Source organism: Euleptes europaea, chromosome 11 (assembly GCF_029931775.1).
Source record: "Euleptes europaea isolate rEulEur1 chromosome 11, rEulEur1.hap1, whole genome shotgun sequence".
In the NCBI taxonomy this organism is placed as follows: domain Eukaryota; kingdom Metazoa; phylum Chordata; class Lepidosauria; order Squamata; family Sphaerodactylidae; genus Euleptes; species Euleptes europaea.
The window spans coordinates 7,257,990-7,275,058 of NC_079322.1; the positions used below are offsets into that span (position 1 = coordinate 7,257,990).

The 17,069-nt window shown below is 42.7% G+C and overlaps 1 protein-coding gene across 2 annotated transcripts in view; it reads right to left on the minus strand.

Moving 5' to 3' along the window:
• The window catches only part of PTPN3 (protein tyrosine phosphatase non-receptor type 3), a 164,296-nt gene that overhangs the window by 36,602 nt on the left and 110,625 nt on the right, over positions 1-17,069 (minus strand). Inside the window, exons 9-12 of one of the 2 annotated variants that reach the window (XM_056857321.1) lie at positions 14,869-14,956; positions 11,020-11,108; positions 7,804-7,867; positions 921-1,093 (exon numbers count right to left, since the gene is read on the minus strand). In XM_056857321.1, coding sequence (XP_056713299.1) covers positions 921-1,093; positions 7,804-7,867; positions 11,020-11,108; positions 14,869-14,956 — 414 coding nt within the window. Of the gene's footprint in view, positions 1-920; positions 1,094-7,803; positions 7,868-11,019; positions 11,109-14,868; positions 14,963-17,069 lie in introns of those variants that run through there. The other variant, XM_056857320.1, reaches the window with a different exon arrangement.

Here is a 17,069-nt window from a genome sequence, read left to right on the forward strand (position 1 = left end):
AGCAAAGACACTTCCAGACCAAGTGGATGGGACTGTACTGGAGACAAGGTCCACGTGTTTCCATTCCTCACAAGTCTAGATCTGCTGCATTCTTCAACAAGTGCATTGCATTTCAAATTTACTTATTTATTTGTATCTCGATTTTCAGAAGAAGACTTGATTTTTATATGCCGATTTTCTCTACCTTTTAAGGAGAATCAATCCTGCTTACAATTTCCTTTCCTTCCCCTCCCCACAACAGGCACCTTTGTGAGGCAGGTGAGGCTGAGAGAGTTTGGAGAGAACTGTGACTGGCCCAAGGTTACCCAGCTGGCTTCATGTGTAGGGATGGGGAAACCATCCCAGCTTTCCAGATTAGTCTGCCGCTCATGTGGAGGAGTGGGGAATCAAACCCGATTCTCCAGATTAGGGTCCACTGCTCTTAACCACTACACCACACTCGCTCAAAGAGGCTTAGAACAACATTCTCCTCTCCTCTATTCTCTCCCAACAACAACTGTGTGAGGCAGGCTAGGCTTAAAGTTTGTGATGGGCCCAAGACCACCCAGCTAGCTTCCATGGAAGAAGGGTTATATGAACCCAGGTCACCTAGGGTCCTAAGTGCACCACTCTGTCTACAACAGCACACTGACTCCAAGCTATGCTTCAAAACTGAGACTGACCTTATAGCTGACTTTCAAGACCCAGGACTGCAACACACACACACACACACACAAAATTATCTTCCCACTTGGCCAATTCCTAGCCTCTGGTTGCATGCTCTAAGTTCACACACGTCCGAAAAATTTACAACTCAGTCAAAAGCCATCTTGCAAAATTTTGCCCTAAACCATTCATAAATGTGTTTCTTTCCATGCAAGGCATGAAACTGGGTTTCACATTACTTTTCAGATGTTTTCAGCTCAGCAGCACCCACTCACTTTGTTGGGGTTCGAGAACCCGTCGTCCAGTAATGAGAGAGTAGCTTCTTTTCATGAGGTAGCATCTTCTTTGCCTGGAAAAATGTGTGAAGCTCTACACAAGATTTCCAGAGGTTTTTGCATGCCCGGTAATTCAACATATTGAAGGCAATTATGTGTTCCCTGGAATCCCTCTGTAATAAAAAAAATATGCACCGAAACTGTTTTAATGAACCATTTAATTCTAATCACATGAAATATCTTTTTGCACAGGACCACTAAATTAAAACAAAAACAACAATAAATTAATCCTGCTCCACCACAGCAGTTTGAGGGACCACTTAACTGTCTGGTGGCTTCATGCTCTACTCAGCATTGCTTATAAAATGCTGTTTATTTACATGGGGTATGCGATGAAGAATGCTCTCTTTTTAAAACATATCGCCATATCACCCTTTTAGCACAAGTAGCTTTTAAGATCCAGAGTTTACACCCCATTGTGACAACCCATACACTGGAGGCATCTCCTGACAAGTCATTTGCACCTGAAAATTTTAGAGCCCTTTCCATTATTACCTGTATTCTAATTTCACACCGAGATCAAAGCTTGAAAACATCCCTTGCTTTGAACAATACCTTCAAGATGAGGAAATATTATTACAAGCATGTGAGAAGCAGGAGGATATGAAATTCCAGAAGCGACATCAAAATAGTACGCTCTAAGGAAGGAAGGTGATGCTGGTTCAGAAAGCTGATATTCTAGACTGGATTGATCCATTTTTGACACGTGTGCCAGTGGAAGGTGGAGTGATTGAAAAATTTGGGGTGTGTGCTCCTGAATCCAGCCTCGCTACTAGGGAAGCATACTGGTGCTGTTGCTAAGAGAGCCCTCTTGCTTTTGCACCTGCTGCAACGATTGTTGCCCTTTCTGTGAAGGCACCTGTTGGGCACTCCTCACAAAAACACCTTAACCTTCCCTCTCATCAAGGCCAGTTCCAGGTTTTGAGGGGCCCTGGGGAGAGAATACTGGGGGGGGGGGCTGTCCACATCTGCCCACTACTAGGACCCCCATTCAAATCTCCCTTCCTGCCCATTCTCACGAGCCACCTGTGGGCGCTTTCGTCTATGGCACTGAGTAGCATGTGCAGCTGGGAGTGCCACTGTTGTGACCTCAGGAGCACCACCGGCATCACCCGTGCACTCTTCTGCAGTGGTGCTGGACAGCCCAGGCAGCCAAGAGCACAGGAGGTAGAGCGCTTGCAAGCCAGCGGGTGGGGAAGGGGCACGCAGGCAGGTGGCAGAGCAGGCATGAGAAGGAGGGGGGTCAGTGGCAGTAGGCCCTGGCAGATGTCCCACCACAGGGTATGCTTTTTGTTTTGTTTTTAAAACACAATTTTATTTTAACAAACAACCATAAAAACATTGAACATACACTCAATATACCAGTATATAGGAAGCTTGCCCTTCAAAATTACAATTCTGTTGTAAACCTCATTGAATTAAATCCTCTTGGTTTATCACATATTCTTACCTATCTGTTAGCACATGTATTACTTACTTATTGCCTAAAACTCTCTTATTTTATCTAAATTTGATTCAATTCTGTTCCAAATTTCTAGCTATATAACTGAAAAAACAGCCCCACCACAGGGTATGTTGACACCGGCCCTGACTCTCATGATTAGAATAGCTTCACTAAAGGACATCTTTTTGCAAGTGTACCAGGTTTATGTTTTGCAAGTTTTGCAAGTGTACCAGGTTTATGCCCCGGTATCTCCACCTAAAGACTGTCAGGTAGGAGGTGTCCGGAAACACCTTTCCTGCTAGAAACTCTGGAGAGCCTGTTACCAATCAAAGGAGACAATACAATACGAGAGGAAGTGACAGTCTAGCTCAGAATAGTTAAGCTTCAGATGTATACATGTTCTTATTACTTAGTCAAAATATTCATATACATGTTCTTATTACTTTGTCATGATATTCATAATCTAGGTCATAAAACTAGAGAAAATGTAGGGTACATCCATTTTACAAATTTCATACTGCAGTTCCATCTATTGCTGCAAGATGGCCTCATGCTACCACTTGTTTGCCCCCGGAAAAAAAATCTTGCAAATATATAATGGTAGGAAGTAACGATACCACAGCCTTCAATTTGCAAGATCTGAGCAAGGCTGTCAAAGATAGGACATTTTGGAGGACTTTCATTCATAGGGTCGCCATGAGTCGGAAGCAACTTGACGGCACTTAACACACATACACAACGATACTCAACGTTGTCTACAGTTTACTTCAACTTGTATTTTGCTCTCCCACCCCCCAAATCATATTGCATACGTGTTAGTAAGTTGCTAAGTATTCTCCTAGGTCTCTAAAACTTATTTGTAAGTTTATTCTCCTCCCCATGAATCCCCAAGATCTTTCTCTAGAGGAAATTGGAAGTGAATTCTCCAAACACTGCTCATTTGACCTGCTAAGGGCAAGAATGAAATGACATAGAATTGACTAACAGTGGGCTTAGACTGAAGTAACTCGCCACAGGCTTGCACTGTAAAAGTATAGATCATAGTGTCTCCCCTGCCAGGTAAGTTGATAAGGCTGTTATTCTATCAGTAGTTTACTACTCAACAGCTGCTTTGAAGATACACCAAAAGTTATAATCAAGCTACGCCTAAATGCTCATTTGCATACAGGCGCTTTTTGCACTGGAACTGGAACTGCTAAAAGTGTAGAAATAATGCCAGTTATAGACTATGTTGGTCATACTACATTAGAAAGGGTAAATATGCTTAGGGGCTGTGTTCTTTTTTGCATCCAACAGCTTGATCAATCTTGCCCCTGAACAAGCAGCATCACATTAGTTTTGTACAGAATTTCATCCTACCCTGAGTTTCTGTTCTCAGCAGCTGTGAGGTGGGGCAATCCTATATCTTTGCCAAGTCAATAAGCAGGGTCATAGGACGGAAAGGAAACAAAGGGGAGGGGCTTCCCCTATGTTCGGAACTAGGAAAAACCCTTCACATTAGAAAGTGAACATTCCTGGAAACCAGGCTACAACCACCACAACCCAAATGATAACAGTTTGAAATGTAATGCTGATCTGAAAACTTGGGATGAATAAAACAGAAGGAAATCCCACTGCAGTCTATTTAAGCTTGTGCCAAAGATGTTGGCTGTACTGGGCCCAAAGTTAATTTTATTAATAATATCTCACAGATTGAAGTCAGCAGCGGCTAGAGAGATCTGGGCGACGTCTTCCTCCAGTCAGCTTAGGGTTTGCCATCTGCAGGTTGGGAAATACCTGGAGATTTTTGGGGTGGAGCCTGGGGAGGGAGGGGTTTGTGAAACGGATGCAGTTCAGCAGGTTTACTACCATAGAGTTAGCCTGCCAAAGCCTCCAACCGGAGATAAGTTGTAATACCAAAAAATCGCCAGCCCCCCCCTGGAGGTTGGCAACCCTAATGGCGGCTTCATTTCCAAAACCAGCTCAAGGGCCAGACTGAATTGGGCCTAAATAATCAGTCCCACTTAAAGCTTGGACTTGCATAGTCACCATGCACTCAAGCACCTTGCCCATGAAAAGAACATTTGCCACCAGCTAACATTGAGAGCCAGCGTGGTGTAGTGGTTACGGCATCAGACTAGGACCTGGGAAACCCAGGTTCAAATCCCAACTCGCGCCATGGAAGCTTGCTGGGTGACCTTGGGCCAGTCACACACTCTCAGCCCTGACCCTGGCTGGTATTTGGATGGGAGACCTCCAAGGAATACCAGGGTCGTGATGCGGAAGCAGACAATGACTTGCCATGAAAACACTACAGGGTTGCCATAAGTCAGTTGTGACTTGACGGCAACAAAAAAGGGGGGAGGGAGAAAGTGTATTAAATTGCCAGGGGTACAAGATTTTTTTTTCTAGGAGGGGTTTCATGAAAGCTGTTGCAACAACCCTTTCCTTTAAGGAAGCACCCACAACTTGCTGGACCCAGTCAGACACTCCCCTCTGGTGGGGTGATGAAGCCTTGAAAGGTAAGGGGCACAGCAGTGACGTGGTCTGTTCAGCGGAGTATAGAGGCAATGACAGGCAAAGCAGACGGAAGACCCTCCTCACTGCTGACCATACAGGGTTGATAAGGGGGCCCCTTCCTTGGGAGACTTTCTGCTAGGTGACCCTCACTGACCCAGAGGCAAAGCTCTCATGAGTCAAGATCAACCCATCCCATACCCTCCGCAGAAGCATTTTGTAACATCCCCCCGACGTAAATGCCTGCAGAAACGGCAGAAGACATAAGAACATAAGAAAAGCCATGCTGGAGCAGACCCAGGCCCATCAAGTCCAGCAGTCTGTTCACACAGCGGCCAACCAGGTGCCTCTAGGAAGCCTACAAAGAAGATGACTGCAGCAGCACCCTGCCTGTGTTCCACAGCACCTAACATAATAGGCATGCCCCTCTGGTACTGGAGAGAATAGGGATGCATCATGACTAGCATTCATTTTGACTAGTAGCCATGGACAGCCCTATCTTCCATGAACATGAGACGCTCTTGAAGTAACCAAAGACTTCTTTAACTACAATATTATTTCATGGACTGCGTAATAAAACAAGTATTGATGCACTGGGTAATCCAGTAGGATAAACTTCTGAATCACAAACTTCATGGCTGTTTATGTATTTCTTCATAGGGCATGAAATTCTTCTTCAAAGCTAAGTGAGGATAATCATGCATTCTATTTGATCCCACTCCTACTTGTATTCCCACAACAAAAATCCCAACCCAACTTTCCTCATTCCCTCTGATAAATGCCTACTAATTTTAAGTCATGCTAGCTTCAAAAGTATAGGATCTCAAATCCAAACAGGGCAAGGAAAACCTGGTTCTATAAATTTATATAAATATTTATTTATTTAGATATTTATACCCTGCTTATCTTCCCAATGGAGGACCAAGGCAACTCTGGTCCTTCTCCTCATGACAGCCACCCTGTGAGTTGGGTTAGTGACCGGCCCGAGGTCACCCCAGCAAGCTCTCATGGCACAAGGGGGCTCTGAAGGCTGGTCTCTCAGATCCTAGTTCCAGCACTCGAAACACTACACAAAGTTAAGAATCCAGGAAATGATGGTAAAGAGCCGCACTATATAGGATGGTGACCTTAGGAAGAAGTTTCTGTTCGTCTAGACATTAGGAAGAATTTTAATGTCCATCTAGACATTAGGAAGAATTTTCAAACAGCTAGAGCGGCTCCTCAGTGGAACAGGCTTCCTCGTGAGGTGGTGAGCTGTCCTTCCCTGGAGGTTTTTAAGAAGAGGTTAGATGGCCATCTGTCAGCAATTTTGATTCTATGACCTTAAGGTGATGATGAGAGGGAGGGCATCTTGGCCCCCTTCTGGGCATGGAGCAGGGGCCATTGGGGGTGTGTGTGGGGGAGGTAGTTGTGAATTTCCTGCATTGTGCAGGGGGTTGGACTAGATGACCCTGGTGGTCCCTTCCAACTCTATGATTCTATTCTATGATTTCTAAGGAGCAGAGCCTGCAGCCAGATGAATGCCATAAACAGGCCATATGAGGCAGGAAGCCAATACCTGACTGCTGTGGGAAATGGCAAAAATGGCATTAAGCAGTTCTATGGACTTCATGGGGGAGATCTTACCCATAGGGCATCAAGGACAGCTGCCCCAGGCCCATACTGGTGGGGGGACCCCACTCTGAAAGCCCCCACGACCTTGCAGTCAGCTGCCCTGGCCACTGCCCTGAAGGCCCCCACAAGGCACGGTTATTGCTGATGCCTCACTGCCTAAGAGTCAAGCAAAAGGGTCATGATCAACTATAGCATGTGGGGCCTTCAACCACCCTATAGCTAATCACCCTCCTACCGTGCCACATGAGTGATTCTGGGGGGCCCTCATCAAGTTTTACCCAGGGCCCCAGAATCACTAAGACATGATCTCAAAGTCACTTGCTGCCCATTCCAGCTGAACATTACTTCTTGAGCTGTCTCCATTTCTCTCCTACAGATGTAGGAAAATGCTCCTGAGCAGCTACATAGTGTTTAAAGTATAGAATTCTGCCATCAATTGATACAGCTTGTGATACAGTGCCTAGAACGTATCAACACTCTTTTACATTAAAATAAACCATTTTTGTTTTTCCTTGTTGGAGCCCATATGCTGGTATAAAGCTGGCAGGAGACCAGAAAAGTGAAGTAGAGAAGATTCATGGGACAGGTGACTTAAGATTCCCTTCAGGGGATCAGATTGTGTACTCTGGTCAGTACATTTTGGCACAATGAAGTCTCACACTTGAACTTTTCAGCTACTTCATTCTTACACAAGACTTCAACTTATGCCCGGGGATGTGGCTAGTGGATCCAGCACTATCATCCCAGGCCACAATAAGGTTAGACAACACTCCAAAAAGGGTGTGTATAACCTGGTGATGTAAGGGTAATTCACTCCAGTCCAATGACTCAGTGCCACAGGAGCTGCAGTTTGGCATTACAAAAGGCCTGAGCTGAAGTAATTAAAGGTCACCTAGGAAATAGCTACAACAATCCTCTAACCCATTTTCTCAACTTTGCATTAAAACTTTAACAATCATACATTTTGCTGTCTTCTGATCTGAATCCAAGTTTCACAGATTCTAGTCCAATGCTCTCACCACTACACCACACTGATGTGATAAAATTCATGGCACAGGGTAATACTGAACACAGAGCGCTTTCTTCAGAACAGTTTGAGGGAAACAAGTCCCAAGAAGGGAGATCTCTTTTCAACTAAAGAAGAGGAAATAAACCCAAGTAAAACCAGTCAGAACCAAGAGCTTCTGGATAACTTACTTTAGCTACCCAATATAATTGCACAGTACATACAAAATTAGTGTTAGACAATGGCTATGCAATTGTACTCACATGTTTTTGCCGCAGCTGAATAAAGAATTTCTTTCGTTTGAAAGAAATTTTTACTATGTTCACCCTGGAAAAAAAGACATAAAAACACAGTACCATTGAAATAAGGATCGACAGACAATTTGGACACACAGTATATCATTCTTAATCATGATTTACATTAATCAACTTCTGCTTCAGCATAGCTGAAACCCAGTGAAAATGGCAAAAGCCAAGCATTTATGAGGATGGACAAAAAGAATCCATATAAAACATCTTCTTTTTTACCAGAAAAAAAAGCTTTACCCATCACCATCTAGAAATGGAAAAGACCAGGAAAAAATGGGGGGGGGGGTTCATTTTTTTCTAGGACGTTTTCCCAATTTGCTGGGGGGGAAAACCCTATGATTTTTTCCTTCAATCCAAGTGAATTGATTTTAAAGACAAAGATGTAATCGCTCAAAATGTTCAGCATGAAAAAGTGAGGATCCCCCCCCCCCATTTTTCCAATGAAATTTTTGGGGAGCACTGAAAAAATCCTATGAAATATATTTTTCTTTTGGAATGAGCAAAATATGTTAAGAATGCATAGGGTTCCAGCTGTTTGCAGCCTTCCCACTTTAGCAGTGGGTATATTTGTAAATTTGATTGCGGAAAACTAAATTCCATCAATATGCCAATTGATACAATTTTATAGTCTAATCAGAAAGTAAGACTTCCATGTTGTGAAAGCAGCAAACTACCTTTAGGCTTGAAAGTAAGTATTGTATATATTTCAATTTTTCCCAGCGTTTCTAATTTTCCTGAAAAAAATATTTTTTCACCATAGCTTCAAAATACCCAGTAATTTTATATTGCTACCACAATGCGTATTAGAAGTAGAATCCTGGAGCAAGAATGATTCTATAATCAGAAGCACTTTCCTGCACAACTCCACCGAACCAATACAATTACCATTCGCATATGGTTTCAACATTTTTTCCCCTCATGAAATAGTTACTCACAAATTTGGCAATGATAGAAACTAAAAACAACAATACTGAACCTAACTGGGCGTAGTGAGCCATTTCACAACATGAAGATTTATTTTCACAAAACAGGAATGTACAAGGTTGCAACATTCCTGATAACCTTTCACGTTCTGCTATAAGAAGTACCATCCAAAATTAAACCAGCAGTACAGTCAAGCAAAACTAGAGTAGACATCTGACAAGAAACTGAACCTAAGTACAGCAGCGCTCAATTCTATTAAGAGAGTCGACAGGAATATTAACAATTTCATATTACTAACACCCAAAACAAGCTATTGACTACAGTCGCAAAGTTTAAGATTCCCAGTTTAAAATTGCCTATGAGGGCATTAATTTCTTAAAGGTACAGGAACTGCTATTATTGTAAGGGCGGTTTTTTTAATGCCCTTTTTTAGATTTTTCTGCAAACCTGGGGCTTTTCTCAGATTTATAGAAAGATCTGTCTTGTCTGTTCATGGCTCCAATCCCCAGATTTAAGTGTCCATAGATGAGGCCTTGCTGAGAATTAGATATATTGATGATATAATTCCTTGGCCCTTAGTCCCCAGAACTCATGACCATCATTTTCCCACACTGCCTGCTTCCTTCTTGTACTTTGCTCTTCCATCTGACTATACCCCTTGAAGCATCTTGTGCTTCTAACAACAACTCTTCCATAACAAAGTGCAAACTAACACTCGAGCAACTGAACAGATGAGCAACGATTCTTTACAAATTCCCCACATTACAGATTTGTTGCATCACCAAGAGGTTAATACTTATGAGAGGCCAACCACTGCTAGCCTAAAAGGTTTCCTGAGGAGGTCATCAAGTGATGACACTTGGCCATATCTCATTTTTTCTTTGATAATTTCCCAATTTATTTGCCATTACCAAAACAACTCAAGAGTACTATCTTGCAGTCTAAATTTTAGAGAACAATTCTAGATCCCTGGCATAAGCTATTACAACATATAACCAAGCCTCACCCACCCAAGTCAGAAAAAGTGATTCTGCCTCGTGGAGCAGAGTGTTAAGCTGCAGTACTGCAGTCAAAAGCTCTGCTCACGACCTGAGTTCGATTCCGATGGAAGTTGGTTTCAGGTAGCCGGCTCAAGGTTGACTCAGCCTTCCACCTTTCCGAGGTCGGTGAAATGAGTACCCAGCTTGCTGGGGGTAAAGGGAAGATGACTGGCGAATGCACTGGCAAACCACCCCGCAAACAAAGTCTGCCTTGGAAACGTCGGGATGTGACGTCATCCCATGGGTCAGGAATGACCCGGTGCTTGCACAGGGGACCTTTACCTTTTTTAAACCTGCTTACTCCTGAGGGGTTCAAATAAAAGAAAACTCCCCAAACTGGTTTTCTACATTGTATCATGTCTTCATCAAGACTTCAGTTGACCCAAGAGTCACTAGGGTTCCATACAGACAATAACTCCTCGCTTCACAATTTGACATTGCTACTAAGAGGAATGGGAAGGAACACATAAAACTGGCACACTGCCCATGAAAAAAGGAAGGCATTGCCCAGAGAGAGTCCCTAGTCCTGCCCTAGCACAAAACCATTGGCACTTGGCATTGTTTGACAAGGCAAAGAGGTTTATCTGTGAAATTCCCCAGAGAGCAAAGACTGGTGATAGATAAGACATCTTCATGGGCCATTTGTGGCAACTGTCTGCATTTGGCTGAGAATGCCTGGCCAGATATTGTCCTTCTCAGCAACATGGATACTGGTGTGATGCGGTGCATGGTACATCTCTCTTGGGCTTAAGCAAGACAGGAGTGTGATGGTGGTCACACCCCTTGACTTTTTACCTATTTTCACCTGCACACTGGGTATATGTGTGTATAAAGTGGGTTGTGCGCTGCCAAGAACTTTAGATAGTTGACATGAAGCTATCTCTCCTTATGTGAACTGGGTTGACTGATAGAATTGCAGTCACAGTGTATACCCCACTCCCAAAGAAAAGCATCTTTTATGAGGATCAATTAAGGTGTTGAAAGAACAAAAGGGATTCTGTGTCAAAAATATGCAAAGTTTAAGTTCAGCAGGCGAAGTTTGTAAGGACCAGTGAAGGAAGACACAGAAGTACATGAGTCTCAGATAGGCTGGAAGTTGCAGCTGAACCAAAATTTGCAGAGGTCATTATCAAAAACAAAGTACTATTTTCAAGTTCTGAGTTTAACAGAAAACTTTATTCATATATAAATTACAAAATTATTTTACCATGGATAGAAACTTGTGCAAATAAGTTTTCTATATACAGCAATACCTCCTGAAGCAATTCCGATCATCAGATCCAGATTATGCAGATCCTAGAAATAAGAACACATCACAGAAGAACCTGGTAAGTTGGGAAGATACAGAACTAAGAATTCTAACTTTCAAAACAGTACAAGAAAAAAGTGAGTATGAACCATGCAATCCCCTCCTCTCCCAGTTCTGCTTCATTTTTGTTCCAGATGTGATACTGGGAGATCTGTGATCAGACCTCCTGAGCAGACTTTAAGGGGAAAGAGGATCAGAGCCACAGTGCGGAGAGTAATGAGAGAAACCCTTTCCCCTCCTGCACTGATTGAAACTGAAGCCCCCACAACTCTTGTTTTTTAGTCTTTCCCTTGCCTTGGGCTAAGAGCAGCTGGGGGAAGGAAGAGATCAATTAGAGAATTCATGCAGAGGGGAGGGTCAGCTCCCCCTCCCCCTTACACTATGGCCTCTACCTTATCTGATCCTTGTCTGTGCCCCCTCCCCTTTTTGAGAAAAAAAAAACCCTCTGGAAAATCTGACTATATCTTAACTGGTTTGAATCATGGTCCTTATACAAATGGCATATTGGGAAAAATTCAATCGAACAAGTTAAAAACTATAAGTATTTGGGAATTACTTATAACTATAATCTCAATTGGTCTATACATCGACAAAATACTATTAAAGCCACCAGGATTTCCTTAAATCAACTCAAGCAATTTTTCTACGCAAAGGGGAATCAGTGTGTTCCTGCAGTGATCAAAATCCTGAATTTGAAAATATTCCAACTTCTGTTTGGTGTTCCCTTATGGCTTGGAACTCTTAATCAAGAAGTGGAGAACATCCAAGCCATATTTCTTAGACAAATATTGGGGATACCTAAATGTGTTTCATATTTTACAATTTGTCTTGAAACCGGGCAAAACGTGACTGCCACCAAAGCCTGGATTCAAACAATAAGATATTGGCTCAAATTATATTTTCAAACTGAGCCAGGTTCCCTTTTATATCTTTTGAAAAGTGAACTTCATTATTTCTCATGGGACATATTGATTAGATCTAGACTCTGCCAAATTGGAATTGATTTAGATAATCTTGCTCTGGCCAATGAATCTTACATTTTTAAAAGAATCAAGCAACGTCTCCTTGATGTAGAATTGCAGAATTTTAACCCAGCTCTTCCCCCCATCTGTTCTCCGGCGGCCCTAGGCCTTAATAATGGATTGGGTAAAATGGCTAGGTATCTAGATAACCTAGAGATACCTTCTCAACGCCGCGCTTTTCTATTAGCTAGGGTTAACGCATTCCCATCTAGGATGCTCTTAGGCCGATACCTTCAGATCCCTAGACATGAATGCCTATGCACGTGCGGTTTAAATTTGTTGGATACAATTGACCACATCCTTTTAGATTGCCTCTTCTATGTGACTCTGCGGGATAAACTGCTATTTACTCTGCTCCAGTACAAGAGATACAGGAGTAATGAAGTGAAATGCAAATTTCTTTTGAGTGATCATGATCCTAAAATTACGGCTACCGTGGCTGAATTTATTACAGGAGTTCTTAAAGAACAAGAAAAGTTTTATTAACCCGACTTGTAACTTATATGTATTGCCCTTTGGAGGTATATTGTTGTTGTTTTTATCTCTGTCTTTTGGTATGCCAATAAAGGTTAATGAAATGAAATGAAACTGGTTCGAATCTTAGCTTAATGTAAGGATTTCCCTTCATTCTCTTAGAGACAGTCTGTAGTTCTCCTTAATCTATACTTGCAGGAACTTCATTGTTAGGTACTTATGAACACATTCAAACAGACTCAATGTGATATTGATAAAAAAAAGTTCTGGTAATTCAGAATTCTAAAATCCTGGGGGAAAATAAACAGAGAATGTCCTAAGTGATCCTTATTGTCAATTCGTTTGTATGAGGGCAATGAAGAAATAGAAGGTTTCCTAGACAGAACATAACAGTTTCTGACTTTTGCAAAAGCATAACACAAATATGTCCAATATAGCAATGAACTGCCAGCAGTGAGAGCCAGTATGGTGTAGTGGTTTGTCAGAGTAATATCTGGGAGACCCAGGTCCAAATACCTACACTGCCGTGGAAGCTTGCTGGGAGACCTTGGGCCAGCCACACACAATCATCCTTATCTACCTCAAAGAGCTAGGAGAAAATGGAGAAGGATAAAAAGGAGCAGAGGAGAACTTTGTAAGCCTATTTAGGTCCCTACTGGGGAGAAAAGGACCATCATGAAGAACAAGAAGAGATGGTTTTTATACTCTGCTTTTCTCTATGGAAAGTAGTCTCAAAGCGGCTTACAATCACCTTCCCCACCCACAATAGACACCGTGTGAGGTAGGTGAGGCTGAGAGAGTTCTGGTAGAACTGTAACTAGCCCAAGGTCACCCAGCAGGCTTCATGCGGAAACAACTGAGAACTCCATTGGACAGATGGGGGCACCCCCTTTGGGGGCCCATAAAATTGGAATCCCTGACCCAAACTTCACCAAACTTGGGGGCAGGGGTTGCTTTTATTGACCTTACATCTTTATATGTATGGGAAGTCTGTGATTCTGCAGCGCAAAACTATTGTGTCTGGAAATTTTGATGTGTTAGCACGTGATTGGTCAGTTGACCGTATTAATAAACTTGACACCAAACTTGGGGGTTCTTCTAAGGAGAGTCACCTGCAGCTATGCGGCAAATGGTGCTTCTACCTTGAAAAACAGTCCCCACAGAGTCCTCCCCAAATTCCCCATAGGCTTTAATGGAGCCAAATATTTTCAGATTACCAGTATGGGCATTCAGCTTTTCTGAAAATTTTTGGGGCAAAGAAACCCACATCAGAAAAAGACTGGAGGGGGGGGGGAGAATTGGTGCACACCCCTACTCAGGAGTTACACTGTATTTCTGTTGTTTGGTTGATAGAATTATATTTTTGTGTTTCTCTGTCAGCTGCTTTGAGTCCCCAGTGGGGAAAAAAGCAAAACAGAAATACTTAATTGAAAAGGGGGGAAAATTACAACTCATTGTATCGCAGTGTTGCTACGCTAGTTACAACACAATTTACTATGGCCAGAATCCAAATGACTGTGCAGCTAGCTCCGGAGGCCAAGGGAGAGTTCGACCTTGTGTTGCAGGAACAGCAGCTGCACGAACTGGTACAAAGTACTGGAAAACAGTGGCTGAAGTGGAAACTCCCACTCTCCTGCTCTGAGCACTCTTGAGAGAGACGGTCCTGGTAAGAAACACAGTACCTGCACCCTTGCAAGCCTTTCAAAAATAGTCTGAAATCTGGTAATACTATCCCCGCCCAACAATTTCTTTCCACTGAGATTATATAGGCCCTACAGCAAACCTAAAGTAGGCCTTTTATTTATTTGAGCATTTTAGGCCACTTTTCTCTTTGAGGGATCCAAAGCAGCTTACGAATGAACGGCCTGGATTGAATTTTGGTCAAGCAGTTATATCACCTTTCCCTGATTGCTTTTAGTAGCACAATCTAACAAATTCTAAAAGTATAATGCAACACACAAACTAAGATTTCAACAATGTAGCATACCACCACATTACTAGATTGAAGCAGCTGACTTTCACTATTGCTGGGAATACTTTTTGCCACATCAACAACATAAACATGCAAACAAAAGGCACAAAACACTAACTGAAACCCCCAGATAAGAACTGATCGAAATTATTCTTGCTTTGTCTACAAGTTGCAGTTTCAGACTACCAGGAACCCTGCATGTATAGTCCCCATTCCCAACAACGGAGCCATCTTAAAAATACAAGATATTCTAAATGTAAAGCAACACTGTAAACATACTCTACCACTGTGCAATTCTACTCCATAGAATTCAAGCGTTCTTGCTATGTTGATGTAGCAGGACTCTGCTTCCGATTTTTTGAGGCCACTGAGTGGAAAGTCAACAAAATATTAATGCAATAAACTATTAACATAATAGAAAAGTCATTTATCTATGAGGGAAGTTTTTTGAATACCATTATCCAAATACATTAAAAATAGACTATCAAAAAGATCAGACCTCTTTTCACATTAAAATAATGAAATGTGAATTTTAAAAGTGTTTGCTCATACTTCTACCATATCAGAACAACTTTTTCTCTCATATATAATGTTCCTCTTTCCTGAGACATTTGTCAGAGATGGGAGGACAGTCTGATTCGACGTGTCCTCACCCATCTTTCCCGCTGTAGCAGGCAGTGGGGCAAATTTCTTCAACTGGTGTCTCTCCAGTGCCAGCAATGGAAAGAAGTGCCAGAGGGTAAAAGCAGCCTCAAAAAGAAAGGGCTTGCGTTGCAGGTTTACACACACTGTCACCTGCTCAGAAATAATGCAGGTGTAAAGAACAGCTAGACTCGAGGCCAGCAGCACCTTAGAGACCAACAAGATTTTCAGGGTATGTGCTTTCAAGAGTCAAAACTTCCTTTGTCAGATGCAAGTGACAAGTGTATCTGACAAAGGGAACTTTGACTCTTAAAGCTGACAGCCTGAAAATCTTGTTGATCTCTAAGGTGCTGCTGGCCTCGAGTCTAGCTGTTTTACTGCAGACCGACACGGCTAACCTTTGAAGCTGTCAAGAAGTGTTGCTAGTAGGCCATTTAGCTGACCTACAGACACCTTTTTAGCTACACACAAAGGAAAAGAAGTTGAGCTTCCTCTGCCCCCCACACACACCCCTTGCTTCCTTATAATTTGCACCAAGGGGTTCTAATTATTCAATACAAGTATCTCAGGGCCTTTACAAATTCCATTGTGTTCCGTGGCGCAAAAAGAAGAGTCCTGTAGCACCTTGAGGCATATGCATTCATGGGCTAGACTAGAGCTCACTTCATCAGACACACAATTATTGAAAAGGGGCCTTGTCAGGTTAATGCTGTTTGTTTCAGTGGCAGCTAGCTTGCTCCCCACACCCTGAAAAGTGTTATTGTTGTCATTTCTTCCTGCCACTTAAGCAGCAAAGTTTTCTTGCAAGGACTACAACATACAGTTTTCTCCACCACTGTGTTATCATTATGCATGGTTTCATATTTTCATAGTTTAATATTTTAATAGTTCAGAGATTAAGCATTTCCCCCCCTTTTTTTGCTGCCAAATCACAGCCAACCTATGGCAACCCCGAAGGGTTTTCAAGGCAAGAGAAGCTGAGAGGTGACTTGTCATCGCCCACCTTTGCATAACAACCTTCGAGTTCTTTGGTGGTCTCCCATCCAAGTACTAACCAGGGCCAATCCTGCTTAGCTTTCAAGGTCTGACGAGATCAGGCTTGCATGGACTAGCCAGGTCAGCCCCCCCTTTAATTAGTACTAATTTAGCCCAAAGAATGGAAGTGACAAAACATCAAAAACCCTCAATTCCCCCCCACTCACACAATTACTGTCCATTTCATGATCTTGCTGCTTTCTTAAAAACAAAGTCTATTTTATGTAGACATCTGAATCCTCCAGCGCTGGACTGGCATACCTGCACAGCTCTGCTTGTTTATCTGCAGTAGTCAGGGACTGCCTCCCCCGCCTCCAGCACCAAAACTTCCCCACCACCCTTGGATGGGAGATGGTGCTACGAATACTGGATCACTGCTAGTGTGAACGTTGCACTAATCTGCCTTTGCTCTCTATAGAAAGAACAACAGGGGTAGAATAGAAGCCCCAAACCTTCAGGGGAGTCTGATACTACTGTTGCTGACTAACAAGCGAGTTAACAACCCCACTGCTCCTGGAGCCCCACAAGTTTACTTGACCGTCACAATTTATACACAGCCAAAGTGTTTAGAAACAGAGCTTTACATTTCAGCCCTTTTCTAAACCAAAAGGAGACTTGGGAAGCCACAGGAAAGGGGTAACGAAAAAACGCTATTAGCACAACCATTAGCCATAACCAAGCAAATACGTTCAAATATAGTTTCAGAGGGCAGCTGCACTGCTGGCCTGCAGTAGAACGGCTAGAATCGAGTCCAGGAGCACCTTAGAGACCGATGAAGTTTTCAAGGTACGAGCTTTCAAGAG